Source organism: Suncus etruscus, chromosome 11 (assembly GCF_024139225.1).
Source record: "Suncus etruscus isolate mSunEtr1 chromosome 11, mSunEtr1.pri.cur, whole genome shotgun sequence".
NCBI classification, from domain to species: Eukaryota; Metazoa; Chordata; class Mammalia; order Eulipotyphla; family Soricidae; genus Suncus; species Suncus etruscus.
In genome coordinates this window covers 47230792-47252760 of record NC_064858.1, presented here as the reverse complement: position 1 = coordinate 47252760, position 21969 = coordinate 47230792, and the positions used below count along the sequence as shown (strand labels likewise).

Below are 21969 nucleotides of genomic sequence, written 5' to 3'. Positions count from 1 at the left end.
CGGATCTCCAGGTGGGTTCCAGGGAGGAGCTGATGGGGCACCCTGGGTTTTCCGCACTCCCAGGCGGGGCCCGGACACTGGCCTAGGGTGGGGCTCAAATCCCTGTCCTTCGGGCTTGGGAGGGTCTCTCTTCCTTCCTGGAGCAGAATTTTTAGGGAGTGGAGTTTGATCTGGTGGTGGCAGATAGCTGCTCAGCTATACTCAGGCTGTCACTGGCAATTTCATACCAGTCTACATTTTGCTCCTCCCAACCATCAGTACCCCATATTTACCCTTCTTAACTTCAGTAACACATAGTTCTAATCTCTGACCTAAGACATACAGTAGATCTAACAAATCCCAGAACTATTTAGAAGGACACAAATTGAACACATATATCTTTTGAATATTTTATGGGTATTTTCTTTAACTGATGTAACTCTCTATATATTCTTCTACCATGATGTTTCTATTCACTTTTCATCTTGTCCTTTCTTTGTAAGCTGTTCAGTAAGGATTGTTGTTGGAACTGTCCCTCAGTTTGATGCCTATGATTGAACTATGTCATGGAAATTGCTGGTCTTGTTCCTATTGCCTCCAGATGCACCAATAACGCTTCAAGGCATTGATCCTTGTTTGCATAGACACATTAAAATGGGAAAACACCATACATACAGATAAGTTCTTATCTAATAAATCTCAGTACAATGTACCTTACACCCTGAACATTGATATAATGACCTGGCACAGACCTCAGAAGAATGGGCATCCTCCATTCACGCCGGAACCAGGCAAGCTATCTACGAAACATCCAAGGTCTTTTATAGCAACAGCTGGAAGCAGTCCTCTACCAGGAAAGACACTACCAAGGGTCTGACATCGACCTCCTAAAAAGAGACTTCTGTTTACACTGAGAAGACTTGACAGCAACAATGACCTGCTCCACAGGATATGGTTCTCTCTAGTGCCCCTTAAGTGTGAGGGGAAACGAGAGGATGCTCTGCACCATCCTGACTGCAATATGGGATATGCAGACTCCAGGATCTTTAATACAGAAGCATGATACCAACAACAGAGACTATGTGAGGAATGGAGGTGTATTGCCACTACAGACGATGACTTGAATTGGACAAACTAGTTTGCCTGGAGCCTAGAGTCAGTCCTGTGCCAGGAAACTTCAGGGGTAGGGTCTCCTTGTATTTAGACCATAATTTGTCTTTCCATGTCCCTTATGTTTTGGTGGGCCTATGCAAACAAACGCCACTTTAATACTGTTTTTTACTATGTTCCCTTGACTCCAATCCTTAAGAAAAACAACCCACTAAAACTTTTGAGGTTAAACTAGTAAGCATGTGCATGGAACTAGAGAAATGTACTTTGCCCTCAATGTTTAAGGAGTTACATAAGTCTAATGTCTTTAGATTATATTGTGTGCTGCTAAGAAATAGTATGTACTACAACTGGGGATTTGAGGGACAAAGTAATTGTATTGTACATGGGTTCAGTTTTGTTTTTCTTAATGTTCTTTGGCTGAAATTTCAAGGCTGGGATATCATTGATGGGACTACCGAGAATTCTGTTTATGGGTGATTGGGCTGCCACTGTAACTTTACCCTGTCCTCTTTCTTTGCATCTTTGTTGTCATAATTAAAATAAAAATTTTTAATTAAAAAATATTCTTATTTAAGTACCATTATTGCAAACATGTTTGTAGTTGGGTTTCAGTTATAAAAAGAATACCCCCCATTCACCAGTGCAACCTTCTCATTACTAATGCTCCCTTTCCCTTCTCACCCACCCCCTGTCAGTATTTGAGACAGGCATTCTATTTCTCTCACTCATACCAATGATAGTTGTCAATGTAGTTATGTCTTAAACTGAACTCACCACTCTTTGTGGTAAGCTTCATATTGTAGACTGATCCTTCCAGCCCTCATCTCTATTGTCTCTAGGTATTATTACAATAATGTCTTTCATTTTTCTTAAATCCCACAAATGAATGAGTCTATTTTGTATCTATTTCTCTCTCTCTGGCTTATTTCACTCAGCATAATAGCTTTCAATGTTCATCCATTATAGGGAAATTACATGACTTCCATTTTTCCAGATGGCTGCATAGTATTGCATTATGTATATGCACCACAGTTTCTTTAGCTACTCATCTGTTGTCAGGCATCTGGACTTTTTCCAGATTTTGGCTATTGTAAATAGAGCTGAAATGAATATATGTATGCAGAAGGCATTTTGTATTGTGTTTTCTGTGTGCCTAGGGTATAGCCCTAGGAGTGGTATAGCTTGATTATATGAGAGTTCAATTTTCAGTTTTTTGAGGAATCTCCATATCGTTTTCCATAAAGGCTGGACAAGACTGCATTCCCATCAATGGTGAATGAGAGTTCCTTTCTCCCCATACTTCTCTAGCACTGATTGTTCTTGCTTTTTGTGATGTGTATCAGTCTCTGTGGCATGAGATGGTACCTCATTGTTGTTTTGATTTGCATCTCCCTGATGATTAGTGATGTGGGGCATTTTTTCATGACTTTTGGCCATTTACATTTCTTCTTTGAGGAAGTCTCTGTTCATTTCTTTTCCCCACATTTTTTAAAATTTTTATTTACTTACTGATTCATTGATTGGTTGGTTTTTGGGTCATCCCCAGCTGCACTCAGTGGTTACTCCTAGTTCTACACTCAGAAATTGGCCCTGGCATGCTGGGAGACCATATGGGATGCGGAGAATTTAACCACGCCCCTCACAGGTCGGCTGCATGTAAGGCAAATGTCCTACCACTGTGCTATCTCTCCAGCCCCAATCCCCATTTATTGATGGAGTTAGATATGTTTTCCTTGTTAACTTCTGTCAGTACCTTGTATATCTTAGCTATTAGTCCCTTATGTGATGGGCATTTGGTGAATAGTTTCTCCCATTTTGTGTGTGGCCTTTGTATATTAGTCACTATTTCCTTTTGAGGTGGAGAAGCTTCATATAGCAAAGTCGCAGTCTACAAAATTAACATGCAAAGATCAATGGCCTTTTTATACACATATAATGATAGTGAAGAAATGGACATTAAGAGAAATCCCATTCATATTAGTGCCACACAAACTCAAATACCTTGGAGTGAAACTAACTAAAGAGATGAAGGACAGATACAAAGAAAACTACAAAATACTGCTTCAAGAAATAAAAGAGGACACAAGAAAATGGAGACACATATGCTGCTCAAGGATCGGGAGGATTAACATCATTAAAATGGCAATTTTACCCAAATCACTGTACAGACTTAATGCAATACCTCTAAGAATACTCATGACATTCTTCAAAGAAGTGGATTAAACACTCCTGAAATTCTTTTGGAACAATAAATACTCGCTGATAGTTAAAGTTACCCTTAAGAAAAAGAAGATGGTAGGCATCACTTTCCCCTACTATAAATTGTATGACAGAGCAATAGTCATTAGAACAGCATGGTATTAGAATAAAGACAGATCCTCAGATCAATGGAATAGACTTGAGTATTCAGAGTATGTTCCCCATGTATACAATCAATTAATCTTAATAAAGGGACAAGAAATGCAAAATGGAGCAAGGAAAACCTCTTCAACAAGTGGTATTGGGACAATTGGTCAGCCATATGCATAAAAGCAAACTCATACCTCCATCCAACACCATGCACAAAGGTCAAATATGGAGTAAAGACCTTACTATCAGACCCAGAACTATAACATATATAGAAAAACATACTGATAAAACACTGTGTGATACTGCAACTAAAGGCATCTTCAAGGAGGAAACACCACTGTCTAAACAAGTAGAAGCAGAGATAAACAAATAGTACTATAGTAAACTGAGAGGCTTCTGCACTTCAAAGGAAATAGTAACTAACATATATTCTTTTCATTCTTCAAAAATATCCCCATAATCACTCCTTTGTTAACAATTCCTTAGCCATGGGAAATCAGTCTGTGGAATCACTCCTTACTTTTTATCCAATCTCTTCTTTTGTCATCTTTTGATTATTTGACCTTGCAGAAGTCACATCAACTCCCTGAGGCTCATGGCCACAAGGGGCCAATATAATCTATTCATTTGGTCTCACTAAGGATTGTCTTATGTGATATCAATTTTTTTTCATACAAGCTCATTTTTGTCTATATACTATAATTGCAAGTATAAATTTTACATGAAGTATCAAGCACCCTTCTACATCACAACTGATATGAAGCTTTCCAGTTATTTGCGAACAGTGACTTAACCGTGTTAAGGTCCTCTCCGGCCCAAGATTCTCTCTAATTTGCAGTCTTGCCTAGAAGTCTAATTTTTCTTTTATCAGAGGAAATTTTACAAAGTGATCTCTGCTGCATTTTAAAATCTCATGAGCAGTCAATTTTTAGTTTGAATTAAAAAAAAAAAAAACAAACAGCAACAGACTGAGCCACAAACAAAAACTGGGCCCTGTCCCAAAGATGCCCGGTTTTAGCACATCAAGGGCCAGCCAGGCACAGGTGCGCTGACTCATAGCTGAGTCACTGGGAACATGGCAGCCTCTCCCACTCTCCACGGGATGCTCTGGCAGGGACTCCTTCCAGCTGCAGAGAGATCACGTTTTCTGGAAAGGCTTGAACTGCTTTCCCAAATTATAGCAAAGGGCTCTGGCACAATCATGGAAAGTTGGAGTCCAGACTAAAGAAATGTCAAAGGAGCATTTAGAGGAATGAAGCAATTCAAGGAAAATTATTCCCAGGTTTTCTGATTAGCAAAATCTTAGCAGAAATCTTTTACCATAAGGAAGGATTTTTTCCTGGACCCAAGGCAGCCAACTGGGTCATCAACCAGGGCAACATTTCTAGTGTGTGCTACAGTGTCCTCAAGGGGGAGCCATTCATACAGACTACAATATCAATGATGCAATGGGAGTTTTCCTGCAATGGAAAGAAGTTGGAAGCAAACTCTTTAGAACCAAATTTATAGTAACAGGCAAAGGCTTAATTTTTATTCTAGTTTTCTTCTAATGTACCACTGTCTGCCGTGCACACGCAAAACCCAATGAACAGATAGGACATTAGTCAAAATTTCAGGTAGGATATTGGAAGATGTGTTATTTCTGAAATGTGCAACCTTTGAAATAATTCTTCAGTATGCAGTGATGGTATATTTATATGGTTCTATTTATAATTATACATATTTTAAGTTATTTACATTTCTCCTTTGCCTCTTCTTTGGGCACAATAATCCCAACTACAGAATTCCTCGGCTATCCTTAAATTAGTTCATTCCTAGAAAACCTTTCCTTAGATGAAATGACATAAAGCATAGAAGCAATTGTTTTTAAAATGTATGTACAACATGGTGAGCACTCCCAGAGTAGCTAAAAAACCTGCTATCTCAGGCCCAATAATACATAACATACAAAATAAATAAAAATAATAATAACACCAGGAGAGGACTGGTGTGACAAATGACACACCCATCCAGAAGCCTTCCCAAGGAGAAATGTGATGGAAGGAAGAAAGGAAGGGTTCCTTTACAGTCTCGAGCATAGCTGTCTCTGTAACAGCTGCTTCAAAAACAACTACACACAATTGTGCAGACACAATTGTGCTGCACGACTTTTCTCATAAAAGCAGAATTTGGTATCAAGCTTTCTTAAGTTCGTGAAAATGGGTATTAATGTCAAATTTTTGTGACATATTATATTTTATTTATTTTTTAAATAATTTTATTGTGACCAATGTGAATAATAAATCTTTCACAGTAATATTTAAGGTACATAGTAACAATGAATCAGGGCCATTCTCACTCCCAGTGTTGTCCTCCCTACACCCCTTTCCCACAATGTGTCCTATATCTCCTTCCTTTGCCCCACAGAGTGCTAGTGTAACTGTTCCCCTCTGTGTATAGCTTGTTGTAGACAGGGTATCGATTCTGTTGTTGTTGACTTTGGGTTTGGTGTTTAAGTCTGTCAATTATTTTGGTAAAAGTTCTCTTTGAACTTTTGAAAAGCAATGTGTGTGTGCGTGCGTGTGTGAGTGTGTGTGTGTGTGTGTGTGTGTGTGTGAGAGAGAGAGAGAGAGAGAGAGAAGTGTATACAAGAATGCATGTGTTACATATACCCACTTTACCAAAGAGTCTCTTAGAAAAATCTAAGAAAAGAAGATGGTACTTTACTTTTAAATAAATTCCAAAGTCCTCTCTCTGCTTAAGGTTCTCCAGGTAAAAGCGGGCAGCTGAGTAGTTCAGACAATAGGCCTGATGGCTGTGACAAAGGCTTCCTTGGAGATACTGTAGGAGAGAGAGAGGATAGTAGTTTAGGCAGGATCTCTCAGACCCCCAGAAGCCTCATGCTCTCTCCCCACTCAGTGGCTCTTACTCCTTCAGCTATATTGGAGATTATGCCCATCTCCTTCCATTTGTGCTGTTGTTTCTGCAATGACCAGGTTTCACACCATGATCGTGGTGCTCACACCCTCTTAGCTTCATTTTTAGTGGCACAGCAGGTCTCCCATTGCAGACTCTACCAACTCTCTCAGGATGAGAAGCAGTGCTCAAAGGTCAGCATCGCCAGTCTCCCGCTGCCAAGGTCAGGCCTCTTCACCATATGTGACACCCAAACTACACTGTAGTCCTTCCTTGGAGCACCTCACACCCTGCTCAGCACAACACACACACAAGTGTACACTCCAAACACACCACACCACATACATGTATACTACACCCACACCACACTACAGTTCTTTCCCATACATCCCAACCCTCATACCACATCATGCATATGTGTACATGCCACATATTCATATCCCATACATCACATATCACACACTCCACAGTACACACACACATCACTCCCCCCACCCCATACAATCACATCATCCCACATGTCATATTCTGCACCCTCCACACTATTTCATACCTCACATATCACATATTTTACATATGAGAACTAACCCCCTCACATCACCTCCCTCCCCCCCCCCCCACTGCCCCTCTAGGGAGCTCTCCAGGACCAAGTGACCAGGGTGGTAAGGGGATGTGAGAAAGAAAGCAGCTGCAATACTGGCACCTTACTCGGCTTCCAGCATGCAGACCTGGGAGATACAGGCCCATTGTTTATAGCTGCCCTGACTGGGAGACATACATGACAAGCCTGATGTTTAAAGCCATCTTGACTAGGAGAGGTACAGGCCTTTGTTAACAGCCACTCTGAGAGAGATACAGCCCTGTTGTTTAAAGCTACTCTGACTCTGGAGTTTTGTTATAGTAAAAGCTAAACAAAGAATTATACTACCTCTAAAGGAACAAAGTGATGTTGAGATTTTAGCTGATGTTCTATACTTTCTGTTCTTTCACGTGTGATCCAAAGCTTCCCATCTTCATTTGTTTTTGAAGTCCCTGCTGTCTCTATTCCCCGCTATTTTCCTGCTTATTGGCTTGGGTTAACCTTTCTCTTTGTTTCTGTCTCACTTCAAACAACGTTTCCCCAGGAAGAACTTCCTTTTTCTAATTGCCTCACCATCCCCTAACCCAAGAAAATTTCTCCAACATAATATTTCTCCAACATTACATAAATTTTTCAGCTTGTTTATATAATCATTTGTGGCATTTCTGGATTGAAATCCCCCCAACAAGCTCTTTTAGAGCAGAGATGTATCTAATTTTGCCTACACTATACATATCATCAGGTTAATAAATCTCAATCTATGTTTTATTGGGTTTAATGTAGTGTAAGAATTCAGATACTGTTAAATGAGAAAAGATGGACTGAATTAAAATGCTGAAAATTAAAAGAAAAAAGGAAGGAAGGGAATTTAAGTATGTTGAAGGAATAAACAGCATTTATCAAATTGAGCTACAGTTTTTCTTCCTTTCTCCTCCTTTCCTACACAGAAGTCTTATTAGAAGTGTTGATAGATTTGAAGGTTTATTTTGTTCCTTTCTGAGAAACTGGCACACTTGTTAGAAGAACAACTGAACCATGTAATTAGCCTACACAGACTGTTGCCATGAATATTGCTTTAAATTGAAGTGATTTACAAAACAAAGTTGAAAATGGTGTTTTCATGTGTGCTGGTTTTTGTAGTAATGAAATCCACACAGAAGATGGGATGACAATGGGAAAACAGAATTTCTAAGCCATTTTAGAAAAAGTCTATTGGGGGAGAAAGGGATGGTTCCTTTGTGGAGGCTGTTGGAATTTCTCGAGGATCGATGGAAAGAGAAATCAAATAAATGTGAACAACTCATCCAGGAAGGGGAAAGCTTCCTGCAAGAAGCTGGGCTCTCTGAAAGGATTTTACCTTTGTGAGCACGGAAGTGAAATCCATCCATGGTGGGGCCTCAGTCTCATTGAAATAGTTCTTTATGATGCCAAAAAGACTATTCACAAAGCCAAAGCTTGTCTAGGGCCACAGAGAAAGAAATATTGAGTAGGAAAAATATATACCTTTTTCTGCTTCTTTCTTATATTACCAGGGATCAACTTTAAGGACTGGCCCATGCAAAGCACTGAGACTCCTCTCTGGCCCTCAAATATCATTCTTATGACCATGTTCTATTTTAAATTCATCTTTTAAAAAGATTCCATGATTTATTTTCTCCAATGTACTGTCAAGAACATCTATTAAAATCTATATTGTTAAAAATAGGTTTTCATGAATAAATGGAACAAAATTTCTTTTCAGGAGATTGGTTGTGATGGCTCCATTTTTACTTCTTATTTCTGTCAGATTCAAGGAGTAAATTATTCTAGGTAGTGCTTAAGGGCCTGGGGGTCACTCCTTGCAATACTAACCTCCAAATGAATTAGTTCTCAGGCCTGGCAAGACTGCAGGCCACTGGCAGTCTTTGAAGTACCCAGAATCAAACTTGGGAATTCTGTATTTCAGGCCTGGGTTTTTAGCTATTTGTGTTACCTCTCTGGCTCCTGAATACATTTTTGCTAGTATTTTTCCTCTCTTTTTTAGATGAAAGGTTATTATTCATAATGCTTGTAAGAAAGAATATTGATTTAAGAAGAAAGAGGAGAAGAACACACTGTAGTTCTTAGGGACATACTTTGGGTGATAGTTTTGGAAAAAGAAATATGCTACTAAAGGTTAAGTAATTTGCACTCTATTGGAAAGACATTTAAGAAAAAGATTTCCTTCTTATGTGCCCAAACTTCTTCCTCCCATTACAATAACTGGGGTTAGAGGAAATCACATTTCAAGTGGAAGACAGCCACAGGATAGATAGGCATGGATTTTTATGATTGCCTAAATTAATTTTAAATTGTGTCACCTGGCATTAACTGTTTTGACTTACCTGACTTAACTCTTCCAGGTTTGCAAAAAGTCTCCATAAATCTACATCCAGGAGATAGTCAGGAGTGTGCAGATAATTCAGTGTATTCATGAAGACCTTTAAAAACAAATCAGAGCACATTACATTTTGTTTTCCATTTCGAAACTTGCAAGAACATTAAGCATAAACTTTCTGAGTTAAAGTTCACAGCACAATGTAAAAATAAATGTTGTCCAGGTTTAGGAATAAATAATGTGTGAATTTAAGCTCTACAGAACATACGAAAATGTGCCTTTCTACCAAATTACTGCTTACACAATCACTAAAAACTCACTAAAAAACTCTCTATTCAGGTAAATGAACTTTCTCTTCCTCATAGTGCCAAAGAACTACAAAGCTTCTTCTTGCCATAGCACTATCAGACTAAAACAACATTCATACTGATATCTCATTTATTCCTTTATTTATCAAAAGATCCAAATACCATTTATTTTTAGGGATTATAGAATTATTGCATTAGTATATGCTTGTAGAGTATTCTTGGAATTATTCTATGTTCTTAGTTCTGTGCCTGTCATCCCACATTAAACATTAAGAAAACATTAAGAGATGGTTTGTTTTATTACTGGTTATATACTTCTTAAAGTATTTTTCTATTGTAACTACTATTCTTGCAAATAACTTGTTTCTGATTCTAAAAAGAAAGATCAATTGATAGAAGTAGGAATACTTCATATAAGCATAATGAGGCTTTCAAATGGACCAATTATTTAAATATGTTAGGTGTGAAAAGAAGGATCTTAACTAGTCAACCTTCTCCAATTTTTACTTCTATATTTATTAATGCAGCAAACCATTCTTGAACCTGCATCAAAATCCCTTGCTAAACCAGACATCATAAGCTCAATTCCTAAATAGTTCTAGTTTAGAAGGTCTTTCTTTGGGGTTGGAGTAGTGGTGCAAGCTGTAAGGCATCTGTCTTGCATACACTAGCCGAGGAAGGACACTGGTTCAATCCCCCGGCATCCCACATGGTCCCCCAAGCCTGGAGCAATTTTTGAGCACATAGCCAGGAGTAACCTCTGAGTGTCACAGGGTGTGGCCCCAAAACAAAACAAAACAAAAAAAAGAGAGAAAAGAAAAATAAAAGGTCTTTTTTTCTGAGAGGCCAAGAATCATTTATAACAGATTACTAAGTGATTCTCTCATGCTATTGGTTTAGGAACTTACTTTGAGAGTCACTGATTTTGTGTATCCCAAAATACACATAAAGTATGTGGTATCTCTAAAATTTAAAATATATAACAATAAGACATCATAACACATACATTAAGAAAATTGTATGCCTTTTGCTCTACTTACAAAAAAAGTGACACTTGATGAATGTCAAGGTAAACTAATCCAATCATCACCATAATCAGATTTTATGAGATACCCAGAGATAGTGTTATCATTTTATTTTATAGTTATGGGGAAGGATTGCCAGAAACAATTTGTGAGATAAATTAAATTTTATAAATTTTATGTAAGAAAATATAGTTGGCATTTTCTTTCACAAATTATTTATAGCTTATTTTATACATAATTTTAAGGTTAAATGGTTGCAGAAAGGACCCTATAAACAATAAAACCTAAAATATTTACTCGTGGGAGTTTTACAGGAATATTGTCCAATACCAGTTTAGAAAACGAGGGCCCAAACTTTTCTGAGTCATATGGTAAGTCACAGGCAGATTCAGGACACAAACTTGAGTTTCCCAGCAGAGTGCTTTTTTCCTAAGTAAGAAAGTCAGCACAATTTAGAAATCCTTATGAGCAGTGGTGGTCATGGGAGCAGGGTGACTCCTCTCTCCCTAGAGTATTGGAAGGTGGTAGCTCTAGTCTCATCCTTTCACTTTGATTTTTCCACGAATCTTCTGCTCAGAGAGTCCTCAGATTAGGACTTTAGCCTTGCTTAAGCTCAGAAGCATCACTGATATGGCACAGTTTAGTCCAGCCTCTTCATTTTGAGTATGAGCTGTTACTGCAGGAACCTGTTTATAGCCTGGTAACCGGTACAAAGCATTGTTCTGCAGGAGCAAGTGCTCCAAAGATGGGGGTGGTTCAAGATAGAAAAGGCTGCTTTGAGGGTGCTAGTGTAGTGAGAAGTGTGAAAACAAAGGGTAAGGAGAAGATAGAAGAGAAAGACATCACAATGGGATCTGGGCTTGTTTAAAAAGAATCTGGAAACAACCAAATAGTTTACAAAAAGAAAAAAATAACCAACCCATATTTCTTATTATACCCTTGTTTTGTTTTGTTTTGGGGTTTTGAGGCCCTACCTGGTGGCACTCAGGAGTTACTCCTGGCAAGGCTCAAAAACCTCTCCTTGCAGGCTCAGGGGACCTTATGGAATATACCAGGGATTAAACCTATGTTCATTCCTGGCTGGCTGTGTGTAAAGCAAACACCCTACCACTGTGCTATTGCTTTGGTCCCCACCCTCCCCCCCCTTTTTTTTTATCATATTCTTAAAGGGAGGAGGAGAGTCTCACAATTTCTAGCATAGAAGAGAAAAAGAAATCTTTAAGGACCAAAGTAGTATTTTTCCTCTTCTACAAAAGTAAAGGCATTACCATCTTCAGAACTAATAAATGGTCCAAGAAATAAGTGCATTCACTGGTGAAGAGTTCCCACATGGCCTCTTGCTGCTTCCTCAAGTCTAATTGATCAGTAGGAAGTTTTCCGTGGGTTTCCATGACTTCATTCCAGGTCTTATCCTGTGTAAGGAAGAAAAGAGAGAACAAAACAGCTCTACTGCAACAAGTTCTTTGCTTTTTTGTATAGCAGAAATGAGTTATTCCTCCAAATCATCCCTTGCTACTTCAGGGCCTCAACAGCATTTTATTTTCCTTGTCAGTTAACTTTTTTTTTTTTTAACATTTTATTAAAGCCATTGTAATTTACAAAGTTCTTCATAGTGGGCTTCAGACATACAATGTATCAGGGCCAATATCACCAGTGTCAACTTCCTTTCACCAAAATTCACAGAGTGCATCTCATGCAGTCAACCCCTGTCTACCAACATAACAGTCTCATTTTAAATTTTTATTGTTAAAGTTTGGGTCTCATGATTTTATTGTTGTTGATTTTGGCTTGGATTTTTTTTTTTATCTTCACCAATGTATCTGAGACCACTTGGCCCCTGGGCCCCATTATTTCATATTTGTGAAATTTGTCAATTTCTTTCCTTCTCTTTACTATACTCTGGGGCCAATAGTGTCCAAAGCCCTTATTGTAGTGAACTGCTCTACCTAGTTTTGGTAAGGGTGTTTTTTTTTGGGGGGGGGGGGGCTTGCTTTGTTTTGTTTTTACCACTGAGTCACATCCCTTGACCTCTGCATGGTGTTGGAATGTCAATTGCTCCCAGCGCTAAACTTGGAATACCAGGTATAGATTTTTTTTTTGTTTATTTTTGGATCATACCTGGCACTGGTAGCACTCAGATATTACTACGGGCTTTGCACTCAGTGTTTGGGATATCATATGAGATGCCAAGGAACCTAGGTTGGCTGTGTGCAAGGCAAAGATCCTACCTGCTCCATCCCCAAGATCATTTTAAATTAAAATGAAAGGAAATTCAATTTAATATTGTTTTGAATGATGTTTAAGATTTTTATGAGACATTTTCTCTTATTGAAAAATAAAACAAAACAACAACAATAAGACAAGCCAACACAAAGTGAAATCTCAGAAAAATACAAATTAAGAACTTAGTAGTCTGATTCAGTTTTCATGGGCAAAACTTATTGAAATGAACAAGCAAGGAATTATACAATAAGGCTTTTGAGCTTAAAGACACATTAAATATTATGTTATCAGAACAAATTATTTTTCAAAGATAAAACTGATATTCTAAGAGGATTATAGTAGTTACAACCCTTAACATTTGTAGAGGGAGGAAGGACTTTTTATGTTTTACAAAATTTTCTTTGATCCATTTATTTCAGATGTATCATTTTCCCCACTTGTCAATCAAAATGCATTGGAGAGAGCAGAACACATTCCACTTAACCCCAGCTTCATCTCCCAAACTTTACCATGACCAGGAAAAGGGCATTAATTGGACAACTAAACATAATGACAAGAACAAAATCCAGACAGAACAAAGTTCTCTAAACAAAGAATGTGGGTCACACAGTAAGCAGATGTCTGATATACCTTCAGGTTGTAGAACTCAAAGCTCCTGAAGTCTGTGATCTTCACCGAAGTGAGGCAGTTTTCCAGGTCTGTTAAGTGCTTGTGCTTGTCTTTGCCCTGCTTTAAGATGTTTAGAAGTAAGCATTTAAACATGAGTTCTTTAAGGACACAACTTCTTTGACATCTTTTGTTCGTTCAAGCATGACACTAGATTATAGTTCAAAATAATAGCTGGGAGTTCTTTTGTCTTTAATCTAGTTTGATTTTGGGCACACCTAAGATGCCACTGGCCACTGCACTTATATCACTCCTTGAAGGCTTGGGAAGCCATATGTGATATTGGGGATTGAACCTGGATTGACCACATATAAGGTAGGCAGCTACCTGTTATATGATAGTTCTGGCCCTGAAAGTCATTTTTGAGCTAGAATTTGACCTACAGGCTCACAAAATATTATAACTGGAGGAGAGATATTGGTGAAAATGGCAGGCCCAAATCTCTCATTTTACTAATTATAAACTAACATTACCCAAGCATGAAGTGGTCACACTTCTGTCTTGATAGAACATTCTATACTCTAACTTTTTCAAGTATTAGGTTATAAGTTTTTATTTTAATTTTTTTTTAGCACCAGAATATATGATCCATGTTTAAGTTTAACTTTTCATTTAGCAAATAATTAAAGAAAGCCCAACATAAAGAAAGTGTTGAACACAATAAGTCTCTACTGAAACACACAAACACACACACACACACACACACACACACACACACACACACACACACACACACACACACACACACACACCAAACTTGGAGGCTGGAAAATGTTTCAAAAGATCGTGTACTGAAAGGTTCGGCAGTCCAGAAACTGCTCCGAAGTGGAGAAATGAAAAGACGGTTACTCAGGCAAAAGCTCAAGTGGGGTTCTTTATTCTGGCCGGCCAGGGTCTAGGCGTGTCCATATTAGGACAGATGCAAAAGACCACGTGGCGTTCTATGTTCATTCTTATATACCATAAGAAGGGGGAGAAGAAAGGAAGGGGCAGTGACTTCCTGGGGCAGTGACGACTTCCTTAAGGGGGGGACATCCACCAAGGTAATACGAGGTATTGGTGGGGGCAGGGTATTGATGACTTCCTTAAGGGCAGGACATCCGCCAAGGTTGGTGGGGGCGAGGTAATGATGATTTTCCATTTTCAATCCCCACTTCTTGTAGAAAGGCTTCTAATCCTAGAAGCCAGTGTAATAGGGGGCCTCCATCTCCTGATATTCCTGGTATGCATGGCCCAATGGCTACCAGAAGTAAGAAGCCCAGAAGGGGCCCCAGTAAGGGTATTAGGGGAGAATCCCACCCCATTAAGACCATAAGGGACCGTCTAATAGTTCTTTTCTTTTTTTAGCCAGCTCCTCTTGATGGTGTCTGATTCTGTCCCGCACTATTCCCGATTTGTTAGTATAAAAACAACATTTTTCTTGCAAAGCCCTCCTTTCTCTGCCAAGATTAAATCTAACCCTCACCTGTTTTGTAATACTACTTCAGCTACGGAGTCGAGCTGGTCCTGCAGATCATAATAGATTATATACCGTCTCCACATCTGAAATTAGCTTTTGTGAGAGTTTATCATACTTGTCTATTGATATTGCTAGCCCTGCTCCCCCAGTCGCTAATCCACCTGCTACCCTGAGCCCTACAAGATGGGGCAGGAGCACCATGGCTCGTCGAGACAGACGAGCACCGCTTAAGAGATCTATGCTAGGCAGAGGGGTGGGCTCTGTCCCTGGGATGATGTCAATGTTGGGAAGTACTAATGCTGGGGCACAAATTCCAGTCCAATTTTGGGGTAAAAGAGAGTAAGCCAAATTTCCCCCACATATCCATACCCATCCCGGAGGTAAGCACCCTGGGCTTGGGGGCGCAGGTAGAACTTCTGAGCACTGAGTGGCTCCCTGACCCATGTCTACAGATTCAGTGCCATTATGCGAATAGCAAACAGAAGATTCAAAGCTAAAAGGGACTATCTTACAACTAGAAGAAGCAAAGGTTAGATTACCTAATTGGACAGGGACAGCCAGAGGCCAATTTTCCCCCGTCTTCATACAAAGCCAACAATCAGCAGCTAAGAAGTTTGTGAGTTTCTTCTAGGATGTTCTGAGTATTCAGATTTAACTTCTCAGCAGGCATCTGGGTTCGGAGGGAGGGATGCTGGGGCCACTTAGGCATTAGGGTCTCCACCTCCTTTGTAGCCCAGTCTATGGCCTCCTCTCTTTCCTGGTCTGTTGCCCCCCCCCCCCCCATCAAAGATGTGAACGGGTGCCTTTAGGGGCCAACAGACCAAGTCTCCCACTTCAACCATGCAACTCACGGCTCCATAGGGGGACTTATGACTATTAACTGTCCATTCCCCTCCCATGCTCCCCCTGTAAGTCTCGGTGAGCTTGGCCACCAGATATGCCTTGTTGTTTTTGGTACACTCTTGATACTCCCTATAGCACCGGGAGTGAACTTGATTAAGCTCCATACATTTAGCAGGGCATTCCCCCAACATGGGAAGAAGTAGGGGACTGGAGGTAAGCAGTTCTAGTTCCACAGTCTACTGATCGAGTGTACAGAAGCCTACTGTTGAGTTGATAGCACCCCCTGCAGTCACAGGGCTTTCCATATAGTCTTTTTACCAGCTCATTCGGGTGTACGGCCTGATCGAGTCCTCCCTCAGCAAGTGCCAGGAGGAGCATTGTCAGAGTCAGTGAGCACATCTGGGCTGAAGTGTGCCCGCCGGACCTGAATCTTCAGGGGATTCTCAGTGCACTCCACTTTCCACTCATCATGGTTGAGATCAGCAGGGTCAGGTTTTAGATGGGAGGCATGAACCCAGGAAGCAATGCCATCCACTTTAACAGCAGTCGGGGTGATCAGAAGAACTACATAAGGTCCTTTCCACCTAGGCTCTAGTGTCTGCGAGCGGTGCTATCTCACCAGGACCTGGTCTCCCAGCTTGAAGGGGTGAGGCACCATCAGTTCTCTGGGTTCATATGCCTGTCTGAGTCCCTTCTAGACTTGGCTTTGTAGGGCAGCAATGGCGGCCAGCCGAGCTGCTAGGGGAGTGGAAGGGGGAGAGAAAACATTATAAGGCTCAGAAAGCATTTGCACGGGGGGTGGGGGGCGCCATATGGTTGCTGCTATAGGAAGATCAGGATTGTCTGCCTATTGTTCTGGTCCTATGAGCTGACTCAGCTGGATCTTCAGGGCTTTCTTCTTGTTCAAGCTGTGAATTTCACCATGAAGATAAAAGGGCTGTTGGGGTAGAGAGAAAATAATAGAGCCCTAAACTTTAGTTGCCTTTCCTGCACTGGGTTAAACAGAGATGAAGGAATTTCATATTTAGTAATAATTGTCTTACTTTTAACATTACCAAAAAAAGCATAATTTTGTTCCTTCCCTTTTACCACCCATCTTTATTAAATGTTAGAGTTGGTTTATTTTCGCTACCTGCTTCAACCTCTGGGATAGATAGGCATAATGTTATCTTTAATTGTTAACTTGGCTTATTAATTCCTGTGGCCTTTCTTTTCCCCTTATTTCCCTCATAGCTTTTTCTGATGACCATTTTCCTCCATGATTTTCCTAAAGATTTCATCACCCTAGAAGTCATTAAAGGGAACGCGGTTGAAGATCAATTTTCTGTAGCTACTTCAGGCTGACAAGGGACTGCAGTCTCACTCTCTAGATAGGGTGAAATCTCATATTTCCCTAAAGGAGCAGTTAACTGGTTCACTTTTGCAGTCTTAACACCTGAAAAGGATCAGATTAATTAGACAGAGGAATATTACTTAACCCAATCAGGCCTTGGAGCAGTAAATAGTACAACTTGAATGGCACAGCTATCCTTATTGTCTGTAATGATAGCACAAATTAAACAACAGAAAACAAAGAAGTATAGCATTATCAATAAACACAGCTCTGAGTTACTTTTGCCAGACTAACAGTTGCATTTACAGTTTATGATCTGGTTTAGTACAACTAGTAAGAACATTTTCACATAAGTTACTTCAAAGAAGTGGGTTTTAAGTTAGGCCCACTAGAATTTTAATTAGCTACCAAAATAGTTTTTCTCTCCATCTTTACCTTGTACCTTACCAGATATTTGAATAACTTGGCTTTTTCCTTTGCACATATACAGCACTGTTGGAGAAATCTCCATCTGGGACACCCCCATTACTTACAGAGCTTTTCTGAGGACAGGTTGTAGACACAGCAGGTTTATCACGTTACAGTCACTCAGGTTTGGCTGATGAGTTGGTCAGTTCAGCATGAGGATCTTGTGGCTAGCTGTGGGCATCTCACCCTCTGTAGGAATTTTCAGAGGTGATCTGTCTGTTCCACTCCTCTTCAGGTTTGGAAGAGACTGACCTCGAATCCTCTTTCTCTTTAGATTGAGGGTGGAGGGTGAGAGCAGGGCCCACAGGCTGTGGTCAGTTAGTGCTGCTCTAGAATCTTCTAGGAAATCTTCAATTTCCTTACTCAGGCCATTCATCTCGGTATCTTTCCGGTCTTTACAGGCAAAAGCTTAAGGGTGCCTGCTTGTCACACCACCTCAAATCCAATTATTCTTCTGAAAGAGGGCTTTGGGGTCTCCTCACTAATTTTAGGATTTTCTAACTGCATGGGGATCACTCCTCATGCAGAGAGGAAAGACATCTGCTTGTATCTTGTGCAAAGAAACATGATGCCACAACATAAAATGGTACTAAGGTTCTAGGAGAAGAGAAAAAGCAAATATTACTTAAATTTGCACAGAAAATTTTAGGATCTTTCTTACAACGAAATCTTTCACATTTTTTGATTCTTAAAACCATGACCATTTTTTACAAAGGCTCTTTGATAAAATATTAATGTTTTTGGTAGCAAATAATGAAAAATTGTAAAATAATATTTTAATTATGCTTAACTCTACATATAGAAGTTTACTTGGTCTTTTGGCCTTGATTTACAGGCAGAAGATACCAGCAATTCACGTTACACAAATTAATTCTGAAAACCAGAAAGAATGAATGCTCTCTACTTCTGGCAGAACATGCTTAAAAACATTTAGACTTATTTATACTTCTTTTATGTTAACCTAAAGGCATATTAGTAATAATCTGCGGTGTCCTGAAGCCCCCCCAGGGGGGACCCGGCCAGCAGGAATTAGCTGGAAAGGCTTCTCAGACAACCGCACTCCTATTTTGCTGAGTAGAAGAGCAACCACACCTGTAAAAAATCTGAAAGAGGTTAATAATAAAGACCCAAGGCAGCGTCTCACTGTTCAAGGGTACCTTTATTGGCTACAGTTCCTTCTTATATAGTGAAGGAGAAGGGGGCAGTACAAAGGTGATGTCAGTCATACTTTTGGCGCGAAGGCCCATACAAGGCAAGGATATATTTCAGGTTTCAAGGAACAAAGAAATTTAGGCATTCTCTAAATAAGGAAGTGGGCAGTGGGTCTAGGGGGGCTGGATGACCTTCAAGTTATGATGAACGTGCTGTTTCCATGGAAATTTCTAGTGACCTTCCAGCTGCATTCCTAATTGCTTAACTATCAGGAGGTGGTGCGAGATGTGCCTGCCTCAGTGATCTTGAACAGACAATGTAGCATACACTTATTGATAATAGCCTAGTTCACTCCGAAATGTGGTCTTAAGGAGTGAGGCCTAGTTTCTGATAACGGTACCGGACAGTGTTGCTCTCCTCCGGGCTAGAGTTAATTATATCTACAGTTGCACATTCCTTTCTCTATAGCTCAAAAACTTACAGCAAGACTGCAAAATAGCTTTAAGGTGAAAAGCTGGAATATGGCAGAAAGAACAGCAAAATGGCCTCAAACAAGTCAGTCCCCAACATCTCCCCCTTTCTCTTCTAATAAAAGAAGGAAAGTCGTGAGCGGGTGGAAGAACCGTGTCTTAGGCATACAAGGTTTGACCAGGTCGGACACGGCCAAAGCCGCAATTAAAAGGTGGCTACAAACGCCGTGGGTGTGCACAGGGATCCGAATTATGCGCTGTAGCCTTTTTGGGCCGTGCCCTAACTGGGACCTTGCTAATCCCGTCGTAGGTGTCTCCACAGCCAAGAGCACAAGTGCCGGAGCGAGCTCCGCTTGTTAGCTATGCGCTCTATCTCCTGGAAACTTAGTGGCTGGAAAGGCGGCTTGGTGACTAAAGCCAAGTTTTCACAGGAGTCACGCGGGGTTAGATGCTGGTAGTTAACCTGAATAGAGGTTTTTGCCTGTTCATCTACCTGGTTCTTAATAAAGGCAGTGATTTTGCGGAAAATCCATGGGCCAAGAGAAAAGAGCAGCATGAGGCTAATAAGAGGGCCCACAACGGTGGACAAGATTGTGTGGAACCAAGGAGAAGAGAAAAACCAGCCCTGGTACCAGCCTTGTTCTTCATCGAAATGTTTTTCAAAATCTTTTATACCGTCACCAATGTGTTGAACGCTATTCCTAACTAATCCAGGTTTATCTTTGAAAATACAACATTGTTCCTTAAGGGCTACACAGACTCCCCCCTCTTACATAAGGGCAAAATATAGAGCACGACGATTTTGGAGAACAACATCAGCAAGGGAACTAATAGTATCTGTGAGAAATTGCAGACTAGTTTTGATTTCATTAATGTCTTGTTCCACTGCTTGAGTAAGAGTGCGGAAATTGGATTGAGAGGATACAAGAGAGTAGATACCAGTGCCAGCGCCAGTAGCGCCAACAGCAAGGAGCACTGCAAGTGTAATGGAGGTGAAGGGCTCACGGCATTGTCGAGAAAGGGATTGAGAAGAATAGGAATAGGGTGAGGCGGCAGGAGAGGGAAAGATATGTTCTGAGTGAATGGTGATTTTTGGAATGAGAATAACGAGAATACAGTAATCATGTGAAAGGAGGAAAGAAGAACGAATGACAAAAGGAGTAAGACCAGAAGCACAGGCAAAATAAGTACCATTGGGAGCTAACAGATAGGGTTGTGAGGAGGAAGAATTGTAGATGTTAATAGTTTCGTTGCACACGTCAAGTAATTGGCTAGGAAGCAGGGAGTCGTTAGGCTTAATGCAGAGGCCAGAGCCTACGACTTGACCGACTGTAATGCCATGTTGAGGTTGTGTGTTCCAACGGAGGTCAGAGGGGTTGGAGGTAGAGGAAAGGTTGCCAAACACTGCAACACCTTCATAGAAAGGAGGTTGAGGAGAAAAACAAAGCTAACATCTTTCATAGGCAGGATTTGTAAGGGCAAGAGCAGAAGCATTTATGAGATTGAGAATAACCTGAGAGGACGGGGAAGGACCTGAAGGCATAGTGAGCTGTCTGAGAGAAGGAGAGGCAGATGGAAGAGGATAAGGAGGAGAAGGCATGTGTGATGGACCTGAATGAGGATGAAGAAAGGTGTTAGGACCAACGGCGAGGGGGTGAGAATTCGGCAACTGTTTAAGTAAACGGAGGGAAAAAAGAAGTCCAGGGTCGGTACGCCTAACGTAAAGTCTGAGTCCCCATTGTACGGGTTGAGTCCAGTGATGCTGACGTCCAGCAGCAGTAAATTCGATGATGAGGGGGTTACACCAACCACGGGTAGCAGAGGATGCATCACAGTTCAGAAAAGGAGGAGTTGGGGGGCGTGAAACGGTGATGAAGTCCCAGGAGGAAGAGGGTTTCCAATAAGCAGTTCCGGTGGTTTCACAGCCCCAGGAGGCGCAAAAGTGTTGGTTATGAGCGCCACACTTATAGTCGCTGGAACGGGGCCGGTGGTAACTAGGGCAGACGTAGAAGGTGGTGAAGGGGTGGCGTAGTACATCACGGCGAATAACAGAGTTGCAGCCACCGCTAGCAGGGGAGTAATAGTCATCGGGGTCAACAGCACGAGGTTGAGGCAGGCGGAAATTGGAGGTGCCCCAGTATAGGCTTGCACCCATGGTTAGGGCACAAAGGTCGACTTGCAAGACCGGCCAAGGGATGGAGGTAGAGAGGATGGAGGTTGTTGGTGGCATCGGTGGGCATCCAAGGCAGCTAGGCAGAGTGTCTAATTCAGCATTGTCAAAGGTGGAGTCAGTTAGAAACAGGTTTGCAGGAATGGCGTCTAGCAGGAGGTTTATAAGAAAACAGCTTGGCAGAAGGCAAAATGGTTACTTCATATAAAAATTAAGAATTTGCAGAAAACATTAGCAATTTACATTACACTAGTTATTTTTGAATACCACGGGAATGCTATTTGACCTCTGTTAGACTTTGGCATAAAAGAAAATTTATAATTAACAATTGCTAATTAAAAAAATTTTTTAAACTGAATATAAAGGATTTTTCTTAAACTTCTAGTTATTATGTTAAAGCTGGATGCTATTTTTTAGCCATAAATACATATTCTATAGGCTTGAACTTACACATAGCAGGAAAGCCAGGTGACTGCAAAGTCCAGAAATTCTCCAGGGAAAAGTTATCCCCGATGGCCATTGAGAAATCTGGGGTTTGCCATCCCTCACACTTTCCGCCATGTTCTTAGAAGGACAAAGC

The 21969-nt window shown here is 40.6% G+C and overlaps 1 protein-coding gene across 1 annotated transcript in view; it reads right to left on the bottom strand.

Annotated features, from left to right (window-relative positions):
* PLEKHG7 (pleckstrin homology and RhoGEF domain containing G7) overlaps positions 1 to 21969 on the bottom strand; it is a 74155-nt gene that overhangs the window by 18587 nt on the left and 33599 nt on the right. The window contains 6 exon segments of the mRNA XM_049782934.1: positions 6148 to 6261; positions 8274 to 8375; positions 9280 to 9375; positions 11874 to 12017; positions 13459 to 13554; positions 15026 to 15219. Coding sequence (XP_049638891.1) covers positions 6148 to 6261; positions 8274 to 8375; positions 9280 to 9375; positions 11874 to 12017; positions 13459 to 13554; positions 15026 to 15219 — 746 coding nt within the window.